At 38.7% G+C, this 18,204-nt stretch overlaps 1 protein-coding gene across 5 annotated transcripts in view; it reads right to left on the bottom strand.

The window, feature by feature from the left end:
• Positions 1–18,204, bottom strand: part of AMBRA1 (autophagy and beclin 1 regulator 1) — a 128,033-nt gene that overhangs the window by 75,802 nt on the left and 34,027 nt on the right. For 4 of the 5 annotated variants that reach the window (XM_030240230.2, XM_030240233.2, XM_030240231.2 and 1 more), the window contains 3 exons: positions 14,736–14,918; positions 1,824–1,907; positions 1,181–1,281 (listed from right to left, as the gene is read on the bottom strand). In XM_030240230.2, the coding sequence (XP_030096090.1) occupies positions 1,181–1,281; positions 1,824–1,907; positions 14,736–14,918 (368 nt within the window). The remainder of the gene's footprint in view (positions 1–1,180; positions 1,282–1,823; positions 1,908–14,735; positions 14,919–18,204) is intronic. The other variant, XM_030240232.2, reaches the window with a different exon arrangement.

Below are 18,204 nucleotides of genomic sequence, written 5' to 3'. Positions count from 1 at the left end.
AGCAAGTAATTATCTACCAGTGTGCTGCTTCCACGTGCCAACAGCCAAAGCCCACACAGGCAGCAAGCACAGGCAAGTACATGCGTCAGCTAACGCTACAGGTTAGCTCCACTGTTTCCTAAGGGATACAAGCAAAGGTCCTTTGGATGAGACTTTGGCTGAGTTCTTATGACTCAACAGCACTGGGAATCACTCAGCCCAAAATGTCCAGGGAGACAGAAGTCTAGAAGATGATGGAAATCTATTATCAAAGACAAGATGACTGCCATACTAAACCAGCACTGCAAAACTGGCAACACTTCTACCCCAAAATGATTGGGAAATCTCCAGTAAAAACAGGTTAGATAAATCCTGTCAAAAATGGCTTAGGCACAGTTGATAGTGCCTCAGGATAGGGTAAAGAGTCATGCAGCCCCTTGAGAAACCTTTCAGCACTCCTTTCAGTGAGATCCTCTGATTACCTAAAGGAAGAAGGAAAACCACATCCCAACCTACCTGTCCGTACATCATCTCTTGTTCTTCCCCAAGCTCCAAAATTACTCCCCCACACTGGGGTTAATTACAGAGCAACTCAGACCCAGCCAAAAAAGACTCACCCTCAAGATATGTGTCATCTATAACCATCTCATTCATGAACTGCCAGACTACCATACTCCTCCTCCTCTTTCCCCCACCTCCCTTTCCACCTCCGCTTGCCCTCTAAGGCTCCCAAATGCCTGTGTGCTGTATGTGGTGGCAGCTGAGTTTTTTAATATGCACTTATTAAGATCCTAATTGAATCCCACATTGCCTTGTGTGCGTCTTCCTAGCCGGAACATGAACAAGGCACCCTATAATTCAATTAGAAGGACCTGCAGCAAGCTGGTCATTAGTCTGTCAGGTTGTTTAAAAAAAGACATCTAGGAATAGGGAAAGAAGTTAAATAAAGGGAGAATTGTTAACACCCGTCCCCAATTCATGCAGACACTTCCACACATACCTGAAGCATGGAATCTGCAATGCTCAAGCACTTGAATGGCAGCTTACTACATCAATCCAACAGTCCTTTTTCTTGCTTCAGACAACTCAAACAGAACCCCAAAAGTTGGAATTAATTCTCCTCATCAATCCTTCTCTGTTCAGATTCATGAGAAAACACCGCTAATATGCATGACTCCTGCAAACAAGGAAATCTCATTACCTGCCAAGACCCTGTTGACAGAGGAATGGGTGGCTAAGCCAGGCTGTCCTCGTTCATGGAAAATCCCAGCATAAGGCAAGTACTCTGGCAGCAAGAAGCGTCTGCAAAACAAAAGAGTAAACATAGAGAAAGCCATCCTGTGTACTACAGCCCTGAAGAGCCACTGCAATTATTTTAAGGAAATATGACTACATTCCCTTTCCAGAGGGAAAGCTGGAGTCTTCTGCTTAGCCAACCACTTCCCTGCTTCAAACAAAAAATAAATTACAGATTAGATCCTCCTCTGATCAACGTGGCTGCAAAGATCAGCACTAAACAAATCCTCTACCTCCCACAATAGTTTCCTCATTTCAAACCAGCACATTGTGCTGAGAAACTCTGATGAGATTCTTTTCTCTTCCTATTCTGCCTTCACAATGTGACCTCAACCTGCAAGTAAAAAGCACTAAGACCATGCTATCTTTCAAACATCACAGGACGAGCAGCTCATACTAACACGGCATCCCAGGAGTCCCAGAAAATGCAAACCATGGATAAAGGAAGCCCTGCCCAAGAAAAAGAATCCACCTGAAAGAACCAGAGAGCTGTACTGCTGGTACCTCCAGGATTTCCACACCTTTTGCTCTTCACATAGACGCCTTACCTTGGGACAAAGCGCCCCAGTGACGGTGCAGACATGCGGGCATTCCGGGGAGCTCGGTGCCTGGATCGGTCTCCATTGTCCCTTCAACAAAAGAAAGAAAATTACTGTACATTAAAAATACTATGTAATAAAAATATTTTCCAAGAAAAAAAAAACCACCAGTGACATCATCTAGTCAACCTGAGTATGCTACAGAGATTCTACAGTTCTTATGCTTCCAATGTTCCAAATTCACACAAGTACCAAATCCTCTGCTAGATTTATATAAGGGTAACCCTAAAGTTCACTTTCTTCATTGTTTGACAATGTCTCAAAAGTATCAACAAAACCACAGAGAGTCAATTAATCAATGTCAGCACCTGAGCAAATGAAAGAGAAACATCAGAATTTTGACCAGGAAAGCAAAAGGCAAGCTCACCCCAGTCCTCAGAAGAACCTTCAGTTAGTCAAAGAGAACTCTGACTTATCATTGTTAGTTAACTATCTTTGTTAGTTACAAGTTCACATTTTCATTTTCAGGAGTACAGGCAAAAGAGAATAATTTGCAGACTATTCTTTTGTATTCCTTCCCTGAAGGTCCAGTTTAAGTACCATCAGATCTATCTTACTATCTCACTTTTCATAAGCTCTTTCCAGTTAAATCAGAAGTGTTAGGTGGTGTCAGACAAAACTGCATCTCCTTAACATCATCTCATACTGTTTCACAATAACAATTCTGTTTCTGGGCCTTGGGGAACAAGGGGAAAGGGTCTAGCATCTATTGTCCTACAGCAGATACAGGAAGGCACTTCCCCAGCAGTGCAACACTGAACAGGCTTTCATGGAGAGGCTGCAGAGCTGCTATCCTTATAAGTTTCAAGACAGGAGCTAGACAAACTCACGGGTGGCCCAGTCTGATTTTGGTAATGACAGCTGTACAACAAGCAGGAGATCAAACTGGAGCACCTTCAGAATCACCATCACACACAATTCCTGATATTGCATTCCTAGGCCACAAGGGGTCCTGTAATTATACAGCACTAAAACTGCAAGGAAAATAATGAGACTCCATTAGCGACTCTGGAGTTCTGAAAGAGACCTTAACAGTGCTTTCTTGTCTGTTCAGAAATTTACTTTCTGTATGACCCTGCACAAGCCACAAATCTGCTCTCCATGGATTCCAAATCCCCATCTGTAATTGCAGCCCTGTCTCCTTTCCAAGCAGTTGTGGGGAGAATATTACTTGCAGAGCCTTGAAATCACTAGGAAACTAAATATTCCTTATGCAATGCACATTTCTAACCCACTCCAGCAAGCTGTGCATTTTATAATTTTTCTTCGTTTTGCTTTTTTGAAGTCAGTGAGCAAGAAACGTGGGCTGAGAAGAAAGTCTATTACGTGGCTGTTTCCCACACACTTGAGGAACCCAGGAACACAAAAGCAGAGGTTCTTCTGCAAAGCTCGTTAGTGTTTCAAGCTGTTTCACCAAAACCAAATCTAAATCCAAGCTCAAAGCTTCCATTTCTCCTCCCACTGTAGATGCAGTATTTGCAGTTCACAGCCAAAGCTGCACCTCACCCTCAGGATTTTGTGTAACCAGCAGGGTTCCTGAGATCAGAAATGTAAAAGCTACTGCTGTTCTTTTATCACAGGCCTCCAGCCTATTAAGATGGAGATCAATAACAGAAGGAATCCTGCAAACTTGAGTGCTGACATATCAGCTTTTTTTGCTAAAGAGAAAAGACCAAAGGAAAAAGAAGTGTCGTGTTGTAGATCTTACCACACACAGTAAGAGCTAGCAGAAGAGAAGAAATAATTTTTAAAAACTCCCATGTAGCAGCTTTTGAAACAACACTGATATGCAACCCTGTAAGAAAAGCAACAAAACCATTTTCAGAGTTTGTATTTGCTTTGGACATTTACTAGAATTGAAAGATGCTTTTGAAATGGTCTAATATCAGCAAGAGCAACAACAGCAGGACTACATTCTACAGAACTCTCCAGTTGAAGAGAATCTCAGCAGCAGGTTTCAAAAGGAATGAGAAATTAGCTCCAGCAAACATAAGGAGATAAAAGGGCAAAGTCTACAGACTAAATCAAGACACCTAGAGGAACTAATTGTTCAAGTTTTTTTAAATGCCACTAGCCACAGGTCTTGTAATCCACAAAAACATTTTCAGACACATCTTCTAACCAAGGAAACTTGCTGATGGGAGAAGTCCATCCTGTGCTTCCCTATTTATTTACTGTGCACAAAATCTCCTGACAACATGGGAAAATGCCTAAAAAGGAAAAATATTGACTAGGATTTTTTTCAGTTTTCACCATGATAGAGACAGCCTCTACTAATGCAAAAGACACATATATTTTTAACATCCCTTAAAAAAAAAAAAACAAAAAAAACCCAACAAAAAACCAAAAAACAAGCCCACGTCCCAAAGGCCACCTGTCCTATAACTCAAGACTGTAGGAAGTAAGAAACAGTGGCTATCCTTCAAGAATGCTAGAATTCCTATTCACTGTAAGTAGAAGTGTAAGATGCACTCCCCTGGGGTAAAGAAGAATATTACTAAACATAACTCTGAATTACTAATTTATAGAGTCATTTATATCTAAACTCCCATGCTCAACAACTACATGCAAGAGTGTCTAGTCTAGTGCTGCAAAGCTAGAACTGCTGATATTACCCTGGTGCCAGCTGAAGATTATTTCTGCATCCTCTAAAAAGAAAAATAAAGAACGCCCTACAGATCGGTGAAAATGGGTGGCACTTTGTGTTATTTCTGTGCCACATACAGCCTGATGACAGAGGGGGGAGAGCAGATGTTAGCACACTGCAGTGCCAGCGTGAAGCACTCCAGCAAGAAATGAAAAGTTTCCAAGGCTCCCTAAAGTACTGATGAAGATCTAATGCTCTACTTTCTATTTAGTGTCAACTACCTACAGATTCATTAGCTAATGATTCACACTGGATAGTTTAATTAACATTACCTGCAGAAGTGGAAAGCAAATCCCTCAGTGTGTATGTGTGTCTGTGTCTACATTAAAAAAAGCCTCTGCTATAAAGCAACTCAATAACCTTGCTAAAGTAAATGAAATAAACCACAGCAAGGCGACAAGGGAAACGTAATACTTTAATTATTAACAGACTAATTTGTCTCAGCAGGAAAACTGGAAGAACCAATAGTCAAAATAACTTTTAAGGTCTGGCTCAAAATTCAGGTTATTCATCATTAGTTCAGATACCATGGTGGGACAAATCAAAACAGTGATGTGGAGAATAAGAATTGGTAGGGGAGAAATAATATTAACACCATCTACAATAGAGCATGAAAAGAAAACAATTCCCAAACATTCAGGAGAATTATGGACATTTAACAGGGCATAAGAAGGATGCAAGTTTATCCTAAATTGGATAAGACAGTCCAATCCCCTTGGATGTTTCTTCTGTTGTCTTGTTTGCTTGTTGAGAGAAAAATTGACTAACGTAAATTTAATGGACCAGCAATACTAGCTCTGAAAACAGAGAAAGAGATATCAAATTTTGCATCCTAAAGTTTGGAGAAAAAGGCATTCTTTTTCATCTGGTAACTTGGCTACTGCACTAATAACAGTGGATACAGAAGACAGTAAGGACAAAAAAAGCACCATGTTCTGCTTTTCCGTCTTGGCAAGAATTCACTTTAATATTTAGAGATTGTTGTATCAGGAAGGGAAATTAAACACACAGCATGGGATTTCTAATGCAATCTGTTGGTCTAACTGTTCCCATTGTAGTCAATATTAAAAACTCCCACTGACTACACTGCCAATAGAATTAGGTCAACAATGACCATTTTGAAAAGCCATTTAATTATCAAAGCCAGCACCAATAAGCTATGTAAGTTCAGAGGAATCAAATTGCATCACATCAACCCAACTGTTTCATATTTTCAGCATTTTATCACGTTTCATGCAATCCAATTTAAAATGTTAAATCAATTTGTATTGCAGAGGTTAGACACTCACATACAATAGAAATACTAAGTAATTGTTTGAGTGGCATCTATTACTTTCCTTTAAGGTTGACACTGGAAATTGCACCATCTTCATGTAGCAGAAAAAAACAATGTTTGAAGCACTGAGAAAATGTGAACTATCTGTACTGACTCGCTGTCTTGTTGTCTTGCTTTTTGCTAATTGCAGTAGGTTACTTCAGAGGAGATAGGACAGAGGGCAGGAACAGCCCAAAGGCCCTATCAAGAGCTTAGAGGAGGTTACCAGACACTGCAAACTCATTTAGCTTTACTGGTTGGTCAGGTCTCACTGCAAGTCCTCTAAAGAGGGTTCCTGGAAGATGTCATATTAAACTGACCATACTAAAACAGAAGCAGATCCTGAAATCTTGCAACTCACTTCACAGGATTCACTGCTGATTTGGATGAAAACACATGATACATACCTTTAGAAGAGTATACTCTTCCAGAGTTACACAGTACTCCAAGACAAAGTGTGCACTGTGTTTTACAAAGGGTATAGAAGCAGGAAAAAAGATGATGAAGGGAACATCACTTTTGCTGGTGGTTCTAAGAACACGTTGATTACTTTCCAGCACCATCCTGATGGGTAAGGTAGCATGGAGTGTTGGGAACACTATGACAGAAAGTTAGCTACTAGCTTCACCACTGAGAAAAGCAGCAAATACCAGATATTAACACTTAAGTTTTTAATCTGTCTGATCCTGTAAGATCCTGAGCATCCAACAGAAATCCATTTAGAGAAAAATGGGAGTACTTCTAGTAAATAAGCCTCTCAAAATAGAGAGGTAAACGCAAATATAAAACATTGTCATTCTGAATATTTTAGTGAGCGACAGGCATCCTAGAAGGCAAAAGGAAAAGCCACACTGCAAGATGGTTGTAATTCTGCAGAGGGGCATAGTAGCTAAAATAACATCTCCTGGATCAGTTAGACTAGTGTCTTATTCAAAAATAAAGCTTCCATACAGTACGTGCTACTTTACTCAAAACCCTCAAGGCTTGGAGAAGTTACAAACTCAAACCAGGAAAAGGGGATCACCCTACTTCTGGCTCTGAGGACAAATTATCTCACCTAAAACCAGGATTATGTTAAAGATGAAACATTAAAGACAACTAACTTATCTAAGAGGAGTGTTATTTCCACAAGTAGATACAAAGAAGGAAGCCAGGAGCATAGCTTCTATCCAAAAGGGTACAAATATTGACATCCACAGATTAAAGTGACTACTGTATGGTTCTTTTAAAGTATATCTAAAATAACACAATAATCTGTTAAAAATAAAAGTTATACATTTATAAACCCATCTTTGAAGGATATGGTCATTATTGAACAAGTACTTAAGGCAGAACTGAGGAAAACCACAAGAAACAAGAAAAACAGGGGAAAAAAAAGCATTTGTTACACCAGAAGACTTTCCTGGCACTAAATGTATGATTGTGCAGTGAAGTCCTAAGCAAAAGACTGGAAGCCAAAACCAACTGAAGAATAAAAATAGTAGAGAAACTACAAAGAGTGATGGTGGTAGGCTGGAGAGACAGAAACTAGAATAGATTTTTAACATGGTAATTGATAAAGAAGTTAGACAAATCACTCAAGCCTTTCCATCATTCTGCATTCTTCTGAAGGCTGAAATGCCAATCTCTCACTAGGAGCTTTTTGAAAGGACCACCAGAGAAAATGTGCATGTATTTATCAACTAAAACTTCCTATAAAATAGAAGACTGCTGAGTTACTAATGGCATTGCTGACCAAAGAGAAACAAAGCCCCCAAACCTTGATTACCTCTCAGAGCACTGTTCAGGGGAAAATACATTTATAAGATTAAAAATGGCCCTTCAGAAGACCAAGTGTTTCAGAAAAGTATCACATATGAGAGGTCAAGAGAAATAGCAGCACTTGCCTGTAAAATGCCAAGGATTAACTGCTTCAGAGAAAGACTGATTTGAAACTAGAATGAAGCACTCACTCTTTTCTAGGCACATGATCCAGTTATTTCTATTTTAATCACCTCACTGTGTGGTGGGCTCACAAATTGATGATGATGTTTTAGAATAAGACTGATACACTTCATAGCTACAGTGAATCATTAGAAAGCAGAAACATCAGCAGGCAGACAAAGCTCGAGAGGCATCAACTTTTGTCTCTTTTTAAAAAAATATATTGCACTGTTATGCTTGCAAAGGAAACAGAATTGAAACCCTAACTTCACAAGCAATGCTAATCTGTTAGACCTATGGGCTTCAAGAATGCAGACCACTACCTGCTTGCATGGCCAGCAACAAACCAGTAACAGCTCAGCTTGCTTCCTAATTACTCTCATTAACAGCGGACTTCACCTACTACGTGACCTAGCTTGACTTCTGAGTTGCACAGACACAAAATAAAAGCAAAACAATGGACAGAGTTTAGATTTGTCAGAAAAACTCAGAAGTACCATTCTGACATCAAACTGTTTCTATGGACTCAGGCAATCAACAGTACGGAGTATGACAGGCACTTTTCTGGCAACTGCCACCTTTCTAAAGGCACACACTCTTTCACCACCCTGATATGAAGACACTTGCCTTGCTGGGATGTGACTTAATGGTAAAGCAACATTATGCTGGAGAGGTTAGCAAAATCCTGCAGTACTGGAGGAAACAGTTATTGCCTGTTCACTGTATCGATGCAGCATTACTAGACATTATGACCAAGATAAGGGTAATATAGAAGACTGTTGCAAAAGAGAAAAGATTTAAAAAATAGAAAAAGTGAAGCTGCAGGCTACTATAAGTAGATCACAAGACAAGCTAACACCCTAACTAATCCTTGAAAAATTAAGTTCAAAGAGTAGGTTCAGTATCACTCCCATTCATCCAGCACCTGTAACCGTCTTAGCCTGAAATTGTGTTTAAGATGATGAATATAGTTAAAATAAGTTGCTGCGTATCTGGAAGCGACAACCCAGTGGTAACTGCTTCAGAAACCTCTAGCAGAGAAGAAAAATCCCAGAAAATGACCACCAAGTTACACATATTTGCATCTGCTTTGAAAGCCAGTTTTGTAAAGGCTCATCTTCATCAAAAACAATGATGCAGTGCCATGTGAGGCAAGAAACAAAGGCAGATGAAAAAATCACAAAAACAGATAAAGGAGCTCTGAGAAGAAAGAAAAAAATAGCAATCCTACTTTATGTGAATTCAAATACCAAATTGCTAGCAAGAACATTATTTGTAGATGCTCAAGAAAGACAGATAACAAACTGTCCCATCTAAGATTTCCAGGAAAAAAGGCTACATTTTCTGCAGTGTACTGACCTGTCATGGACCCTAAAAATCCATTTTCATCAGCACTTGAATGACATGAAGGGCCTACTAAGATTCTCACATCTCCTATATGTCTTTTGTTAACTTCAGATGTAAACAACAGGATGGCAAGGAGAAAAATTAAAAACTCCACCCTAATTGCTTTTAGAAATCGTGTCGTTTGGATATGATACCACTATCTCTACAACAACCACTGATCAAGTCATCTCTCATATCCACTTTCACTATGTCCTATGAGAGCTTAACACTTGGCATACCATCAACCTACACACCCTCAAGAAAGTAAACCTCTTTCTTTACCTCTGGGATTCCTCATGCTTCTCTCTCCACAATTATAGGGCTTGCCTCAGCATTCTGGAGCTGCAGATCAAAAGCTCTAGATTTATTTAAAGTGTCACAAAAAAGCTTTAATAATTCCAATCTCTCCTCTCTCTTGACAAGAAAACCTGGCTACTATTTGAAGTTTCTTTTGCAGAAAATGCAGGTTGCCAGATAGGAAAAAAACCACTGAAATAAGTGAGTGCATGGTGGACAGCTGTAAAGGAGGGCAGTAAAGACCAAGACTTTACAAAAAGAGTCCAAGTTCTGCTCATGTGCTCTTAATAGTTGGTGTGCTAAGGGAAGAAGGTGCACAGTGAATTGATTGCACTGCTACAGGTTACTCCACTGCACTGTGTCTCTAGCAAACAGTGATACACAATCAGACTAAAAAGGCAGAGACTGGATTTAAACACACACATGGACTTCTGTCACAAGGGTAAGAAGAAGTTATTTCAGAAGTTATTTTAACTGGCAATCTCCAATCTCTCCCTTCACTCAAACTTTCCAAAATCTTTCTGTGTCAGTCATCAAGGAAACCACATGCTTATTCTCACCATGACACACAAATCCCTGCTCTAAACTCACTTCTACCATTCCACTTGAGGAGCAATACAGAGAACAGAATCCAAAACCCAACCTTCTACCCAAATCCACACCACTGAGTAACCACATTACCACAGCCATTGTCTTCCCTTTTCTATCACAGTGCTTTATGTTAGTTCAGACATGATTGCATCCAGACAGTTACTAATTAATATTGCTAAGTATTAGTGACCCAGTCAAAGTTTCTAAAGAAGCTAACAACAAAATATACTTTAAATGAAGACTTTCCAAAAGAAGGGTGATTGCCTGGATATCTCACACAAATGTCCAATCAGACATGCACTTTTCTTCTTAACACAAAAAGTTAAACCAGAATGCCAGCTGGAAGTGGAGCACTAACTATGACATAGACCAGAATCCCAAACCAAACATTTCACCTATAAAAGAAGTCAAAGAATCTACCACACTATTCTCCAAAATGAATGAAAATTATATACAAGCACTGGAAGTTAGACTTGCAGCTTTAATACAGTGGCAGTTGGCTGGCAGGTTGCGATCTTAGAACCTTGCAAGACAAGAAGCTGTTGGAAGAACTTCTATTTGGCAGCTCTTGCCAAGAATGTCAATAAACCAACCAAAAATGGCAGGAAGCAAGTATGATGAATACTCATGTATCTCATGCACTCATGAGGAGACCCTTGCAAGATGCCCATTCAAGAAACCATAACTCTTGGTCTAGAACATACCTTCAACAAAAGGATTTTAAAGTGACAAACAAAGCCAAATAACATCACTCTGAATCTTGTAAGCCTTCCCTAAGTGATTAATAATCTTTGCAAAGCAAGAGCCTGCTTCCAACAAAACTAGAAGGTCCATTAGTGTCTCAGTAAAACAGTGCCTACTGTTCTCATATTTTCTGTCTGGATGCTCGTGTTGTCTCAAAAGAAATTAAACAGATGAAGCACTAAAACAAGATTTCAGACCTGTGAGGTAAAGCCCATTATGTTACAGAGACACAATAAAGACCTTCCTAGCCTGTGACAAGGGCACAACTGACTGCATCCATGACAGCACAAACCATCTTACAGGGAAAGAGAAAGAATAAAACAGAACAGGGAAAAGCTGGAGACATGAAAATAGTGTAATCTCCAAGCTCCTTCTTATCTATATTCTGTCAGGCAGCCTACTCTCAAAAGTAGACAGAGGAGTCAGCCACAGTCACACCTTTTAGCCTTAGCTTGAAAACCTTTTTTGAACTGTAGTGAAAGGTTTCACTCAGGCTTTAACAGCTGGTACCTATATCAGCTTTAACAGCTGTCCTATATATCTGTTTTTCAGTCTGACAGATGAAACAAACCTCTATTTCTGTATTTGTTCCCATAGATACTTCAGACAAAAAGGGACATAGATGGCCAAAATTCACCTCCAGAAACACCTTCACATTCTTACTATGGGGACAAATTCAGAATTACAAATTAAATAACAGAGATTGCACTATCTAAGGAGTCCTAGAAGCATCACCCACAGTCTTCAACATCAGAAAGCTCTTTCAGACTAAAGGAAGTCTATAGAAGAGATCAAATAAAAATTCTTGAAAAAGTCAAGATAATTTAGCTTTAAAAATCTCAATTTACTGTTTGATGCAAACATGAGCTACTTGAAATTAGAAAGTTCAACATGTATAATTTGTCTATAAAGAATTTATTTTTACCAGTTATGCTGGAAGACTAAAATGATGTCATTTTTCATTCAGAGGTTCTTATTCCACAACTTCGGAAGTCTTTTCATTTTTAGCTTAGGATTCTACTAAAGCTAACCTTAAAACCCACTCATATCAATCTATCTGGCAATAACCTAGTATTACAATCTGTATATACATTACAAACTGTATTAAATGCTTTTATGTAGACATGACTAAGTTTACAGTTGACAGTTGCATTCAATAAGCAGTAAGATGACAACAGTGACAGGTTAAACACAGGGAGCACATGTAGAGAAAGAACATCTTATTAGACTGAAAAACACAGGTATAGTGTGTCTCCCTCGTCCTCTACTGTCCATAAAAGCTGGTGTAAAAGAAGGATATTACTAACACCTATAAAAAACACTACTTCAGATTCTTATACCAACACTACTTCTATTGTCATCACAAACTAAATGTATTTATGAACGAATTCACCTTTGACTGAAACACAGGAGAGGCTTTAACTTAAATTTAGAGGCCATAAGCACACAAACAGTACATAGGCCCAGCTCTTCCCTTCCTAGGCCAATAGGTAAAGAAAACTGAAAAAAAAGACAAAATTAATTTTTGAAGAGAAAAAAATCTCTGAATACCAAAAAATAAGAAAGCAGAGGAAGGCTTATCTCCCAGGCATCCTGCACAAACACAGGATTCACTCCTTGCCCAGTGCTCTATGCACAGTAAAATGTACTGGTGTTTAATGTCCCTTACATCCTTCTCTTTATCTCTTTGAAATAAAGAGATTATTTATCAATTATATTAGCCAGATTAGAAAGATTAAGTACCAAGGCAATTTTCTGGCTTTTATGGAAAAAAAATTCCCTGTATTTCAGGAGAAAAGCATGAGCTGCAGACAGCTAGACACATCAGCAACACCCTTCCCTATATCAAATCTGGAGACAAAGGGAAGACAGAGCATCTAAACCACAACAAGAAAAATCATCCATGAAGCAATAAATGACTGCACAGGTGAACAAGCAAGGAAGGAGGGATACAGAAGCCAAAAGGAGAAGCAAGAACTCTGTAAGACATTTAATTGTGAAGTCTTAGCAGAAGAAATCAAATGAGTCACGAGAAGTTCCAGCTCTCAGGACCCCTGCACAGCAGCCCTCTCTAATCAGCCAAGAGAAATAATGAAGCAGAGAAGTAAAAAGACAGCAGGTCTTGAAAGCACAGACCAGAATTTGATATGAAATATTCAACCAACAAATTCAGGCACTGCACTTTAAGGAATAAACACTTCTTTTTGCTCAGTATGAAATGAAAGACAACCTTAGTATGGCTGATTGAATTGCTTCCCTGACTGGGTGCTCTTACTGTGTGAACATTATCTGCAGGGGAACACACTTCTCTACAGGCATTTGCCTGGCTCTGTGAACAAAGAACACACCATCTTTTACTTCTCCAGCAGAACAAGCTGCCCCAGAGAAATGAAATGGAATAATGGAAATAGTAAGGTTTATGCTTGCAACACACCCACTTCACAAAAACAGGCCCAGCAGCCACTGTATTTCTGCTCTTCCAGACCACAAGGATGCTTGAGAAAATGCAGAAGAGTCACTGCCTAATAGCTTATCTGCCCTCATTTACATTTTACACAAACAAAGCCACAATGAGAGGGAAAGACAATTCTCTGACCCTGTACTTCAGAATATTCAATTGCTGGAGCATGAAATGACAGCTTCACAGAACAACTTTCTAAGAAAAAAATAGTCTACCACCACTTGAAAGTTTGAAAGGGATTAATATCTTGCTTTTGGGAATAGCTAGTGTGACTAGTGTCCTTCAGAAAGGGATTTCATCCTGAAACAAAGGACATGGAGCTTTAATAACATGTCATCTCTAGTATGTGCCACTGCAGCAAGTGAATGTGCAAATTAAAATAATAGGAAAGTTCACAGCATCCTTTGCTGGCAGCTGCAACATAACAACCTAGATTTTTTGAAGAGTTCACAGCTCCCATCAAACACACCACCCTACTATACTACAGTATAACCACAGACTACTTCTACAACCATGCTCATAATTATCCTATGTTTTAATTGCAGTATACACAAATGGGAGAAAATTCAGTGAAATACCTAAGGCTACTCAGGAAAAGTCCCATATTTGAAAGGAAATTACTGAAGACAGTCTAGAAAGATTATAGCCTTTTTGCTGCTAGAATGGATTTTAATCTAAATTCCTGTGCTTTTGGTCTACATGCCATCTAAAGAACACATTACTACACTCTTACATTTATTAGAAAGGGTTTGCAATAAACTTTTTGCTGGGACTACACTGCATATCACTGGAAGTCCAAAAGCAGATGCTGGAGAACAAATTTTAAAAGTACGTCAGCAGAACCCCTCAGAAGGAAACACAGTGGCTAACAGGAATATTCTACTAAAGTTTGGATGCAGATCCATTCCTCACTTTAACACAAGAGGCCTTTCTATCTCCTTACAGAAAACGAAGCCTTAACACAGATTGACAATCACCAAATTTTAAAAAAATCCCAAACCAAGCCAAAAAACCTCATTTTCAGGAATGTCATCTAATTTGACAAAGCTACAGAGATAAAGCAAGAAAAAACTACAGGACATGTTTGTCTGTCTCCTATAGCCTTAGACCAAAAAACTAAGTCTTGCAAAGCCTCTTAGTGACTCTTGTTCTGTCTCAAGATTTGACAACTCTAGTAAAACTTGTGGTTCCTCATCTGTTCCATTGAAGAAAACGATTCTCATTTTCTTTATTTAACCAGTCTTCTAAATGTGGCTGAGATACCTAATGTGTTGAAGGTAGCCTACAACATCCTTAATTTTCATAACAGAAATGACAAGACCTATTTCTAGCAATCAATGCTCTAATGATTGATTGAATTACTTAACCTGTTCCTACAAGAAGCCTAAGGTGTCTTTGATTGATAAACAGTGTTTTAAACAGTGATAAACAGAACAGACATCAGTTCTGTGTTGACAACAGTGGCAAGCAAGAGGGCTAGGCAGCACACACACTTACTCAAAATCCTCAAATTCCAGATCATTTCCCTCCACAGATGGGCTTGAGTTCTCTGAAGTGGAAGCAGAGGAGGAAGAAGAGCGGAGACGGTTTTGCTGATATCGCATAGAGCGTTGTCGAATACTGTCCCTCCGAGAAAGATACTGGATCATCCTCTGGGCATAATATGCAGCAGGAGACAACCTGAGCAAGAAAAACATACACAAATACTCATTACATAAGCATAGAATGACAGCCAGTCCTATTTTTCCTTTTGAACTGCAAGTGCCAGGCCAGTAACAGCCTATCACAAGGCTGTCTCTATGCATTTTATCTGTAAGATAGATTAAATACTGAAAGCAAGGAAAAGTAATTTTCCTTTAATATGCTACACTTCCACATGATCCCCTTTGCAAACAGAAACACCACACAGTACCTACAGACAAAAAGCTCATCCACAGAAGAGAGAAATTTGCTTCTCAGTCCTCTCTGGAGCTCACTGATTCATTTATTACTGGTTCACTCTAGCATGCTCAGCAAGCATCATTTATAAGAACCAAGCCCAGTCTCAATGTGAACTCTGCCTGCAATGCCAAACAGCAGCACTGATCAAATAAACACTGAAGGAAGGAGCTGTTGTTTTGATGGTAGTTAGGGAGAACCACAGAATATCAAGCAGGAGAAAAAAAGTTTCACATCTTTAACTACTTTGTAATCTAAACAGTAGGGATTTTGTATAGTGGCAATTTTATCAGATCCACTAGGTATATGTTAAGTGGAGTTTTAAAAGCCTTGCATCCCACCTGAAAGGAAACCTTTCCTCAGTAATTAACTCTTAATTCTCTCTCATGCATAACCCAGCATTTGTTTGTGTCAGCTATCACACACCAGCATTACTCTCTTGAGACAGGTGAACACATACTCTCTTTTCCCACCCTGTGTATATCCACAGCTCTTCACATGCTTTCTGTGACACGCTTACTCAGTGTTAAAATCCAGACACCTCAGATGCTTGATTTATCATTTCATTAGCCTTATTTGGTTAGACATGAATTCTAAACTGGGGGGGAGGACAAGTTTTGGAGACAGATTACAGGTTCAGGGGTGTTAAAACTTAAGCCAATAAGCATCAAAAGGTTAAGAGGAACAACACACTCAGCTTGATTCTTCCTGATCTTTTATGCACTGTTAAATGAGTTAAACATGTTCATGCCTACATAAAGAAGAAGGCTTTGCTGGACAAACTCATCACCTCTCTCTACTCCCTGGAAGACTTAATAGGCCAAATACACAAAAGCAAGGCATTACAGATGCACATTAATAAATGAGGAGCTGCTCTCTTCTCTGGACTTTTCCATAAGCCAAAGCCTCTGAGCATGCCTAAAAAAAATCTACATCAAAATATGTACAGAGAAAAAAGAAAGAAACATGGGAACAAGGCAAACACTGGAAAACATGAACAGTGGTCGCAGCAGTCCAGCAGTGTAACCACTGAAACTTTTACCTAATATCACACCAAGGGAGAATTTTAAAGAAGAATATGAAGAATGAGTTTAGCAGTCTTCTAAAATTATGCAGGACACCAGAAGAAAAAACATGGCAATGCCTGTTAGAAGAAAGAGTAGGCAATAAAGAGTGGCCACAGCCAATGACAAGATGTCAGATTCAGCTTCCTGACAGCACATGGTGAGTGCCCTGAATAGACTGTGAAAAAGATCTCCAAAGACAACACAAGAAGCTTAAGTCTGATACACACAGAGAAAGGTGTAAGGAATAAAATACTTTCTAGATGCTTAGATTTTTTTTTTGAGATATATCCAACGAACACCCTGTGATGCTTTATACATACTATATATATATATAAATGCATATATGTATATGGAGTCTGGGAGCATATATAATTCTTATTGAGTATTTCTATTTTAAAAAACCATTATTGTAGGTGTTCTTTGATGACAGCCTAATTTAATTCTTCAGCAGATTATTTTCTGAGCCAGTACATATGGAAACTGTGGAGAATGACAGAACAGCCAAGCTGACCTTAGAGAAGTTCATCAAGGCCACTAAAAATACTGCTGCAGTCTACATCAAAATATTCATTCTAAATCTGAGAGAACTTCAAAAAATATTCTCCCCGCCTCACTGCTGACCTAGGTTATTCAAATGTAGCACCATTACAGACAGTAAATGCAGAAACAAAACTAATACATACACGCGCTCTAAAAGTAAATTTTTCAGATCATGCAGTTTATGTACTCTTTAAAAAGAGACTACATTGGAGACCACGTGGTCTTAAGGAGGTATATATATTAAATATATATTTAAAACACATAAACACACAGAGACACATATAGATGTTTATAAATATATACAGATGTGTTTATTTCACCTTTGTCTCACTTTTCCACCTCGTTATTTAACTTCTCAAAGACATAACTTCACATTTGGAACTCATGATGCTACAATAAAACCCTTCAAAATGCAGTAACACTCCTTTTAATCACTTTTCAAATTTCCAAGTAGTTAAAGGGACAGTTAAAAATATCCTACTAGCCCAGCACACCAGTAAGGTTTATGGAGGAAGACTCCAATCCTATCCCACTCAAACTTCTAGCTGGTACTGATCACGCCTTCATGAATCTCATCTTCCAAAAAAGACAGTGATATTTACCAGAACAAATTAACCCTCTTACAAGAGTTTTGAAACTGGACTTTTCTTCCAAAGCTTTTTATAAATTCAAGCTACTATAGCTTCTACCACATCCTAAAATCACTTGAACTGTCACATGAAGAGCACTGCATCAGTTCTAAAATGGCTTCAAGTAGAAAAATATTTTTGACCATGCCCCTTATGCTAGAAAATTACTCAGGTATTGATCCATTTTAATACATTTAACTGAGCTTCATCACAGGAGACATTTACAAAAGGGGAAAACAAAATTCAGATACCTAGACAGGCCCTCCTTTTCTCTTTTAAAAGGCAGTTGCCAGACAGCTAGAATGAGATCTTAAAGAACTCTGCTCTATCAATCTGCCTGCTTTGGACAAGCAGAAACATTCCAGAAACAAGGAATGGTGCACTTCCAGCAATAAAGCAGTTTTTTGCACTCAAAAATTTACCTGAATGTAATACTAGCTTTAAATTAACATTTTTAAAATATAATTTTCCTCTTTCCAGGTAAACCAATCCCTTTCCCGGCCATTTAAAAGCTTTTACTGCCATTTAGAAGCTTTTACATTTATCACCATTTCTGACATGCAGTTGCCAAGACCTTCAGCACTCACCTTGGTTTGTTTCCCAAGGATCTTATATACAGGCAGCATACTCCACCTTACTTTCACTTCACTACAGTTTTGTTTACATTCCTAAGCCTTTGAATTAACTTTACAAAGCAACTTTCTTCACAATAAATGGAAAAAGGCCAAATATAAGATTTCACGTCTATAAGACTTGATCTACAGAGACAGTTAGCAAGGAGTTATTTACCAA

The sequence above is a fragment of the Serinus canaria genome, chromosome 5, assembly GCF_022539315.1.
Source record: "Serinus canaria isolate serCan28SL12 chromosome 5, serCan2020, whole genome shotgun sequence".
NCBI classification, from domain to species: Eukaryota; Metazoa; Chordata; class Aves; order Passeriformes; family Fringillidae; genus Serinus; species Serinus canaria.
Note: the sequence above shows the minus strand (reverse complement) of the source record. Positions and strands in the feature narration are given on the sequence as shown.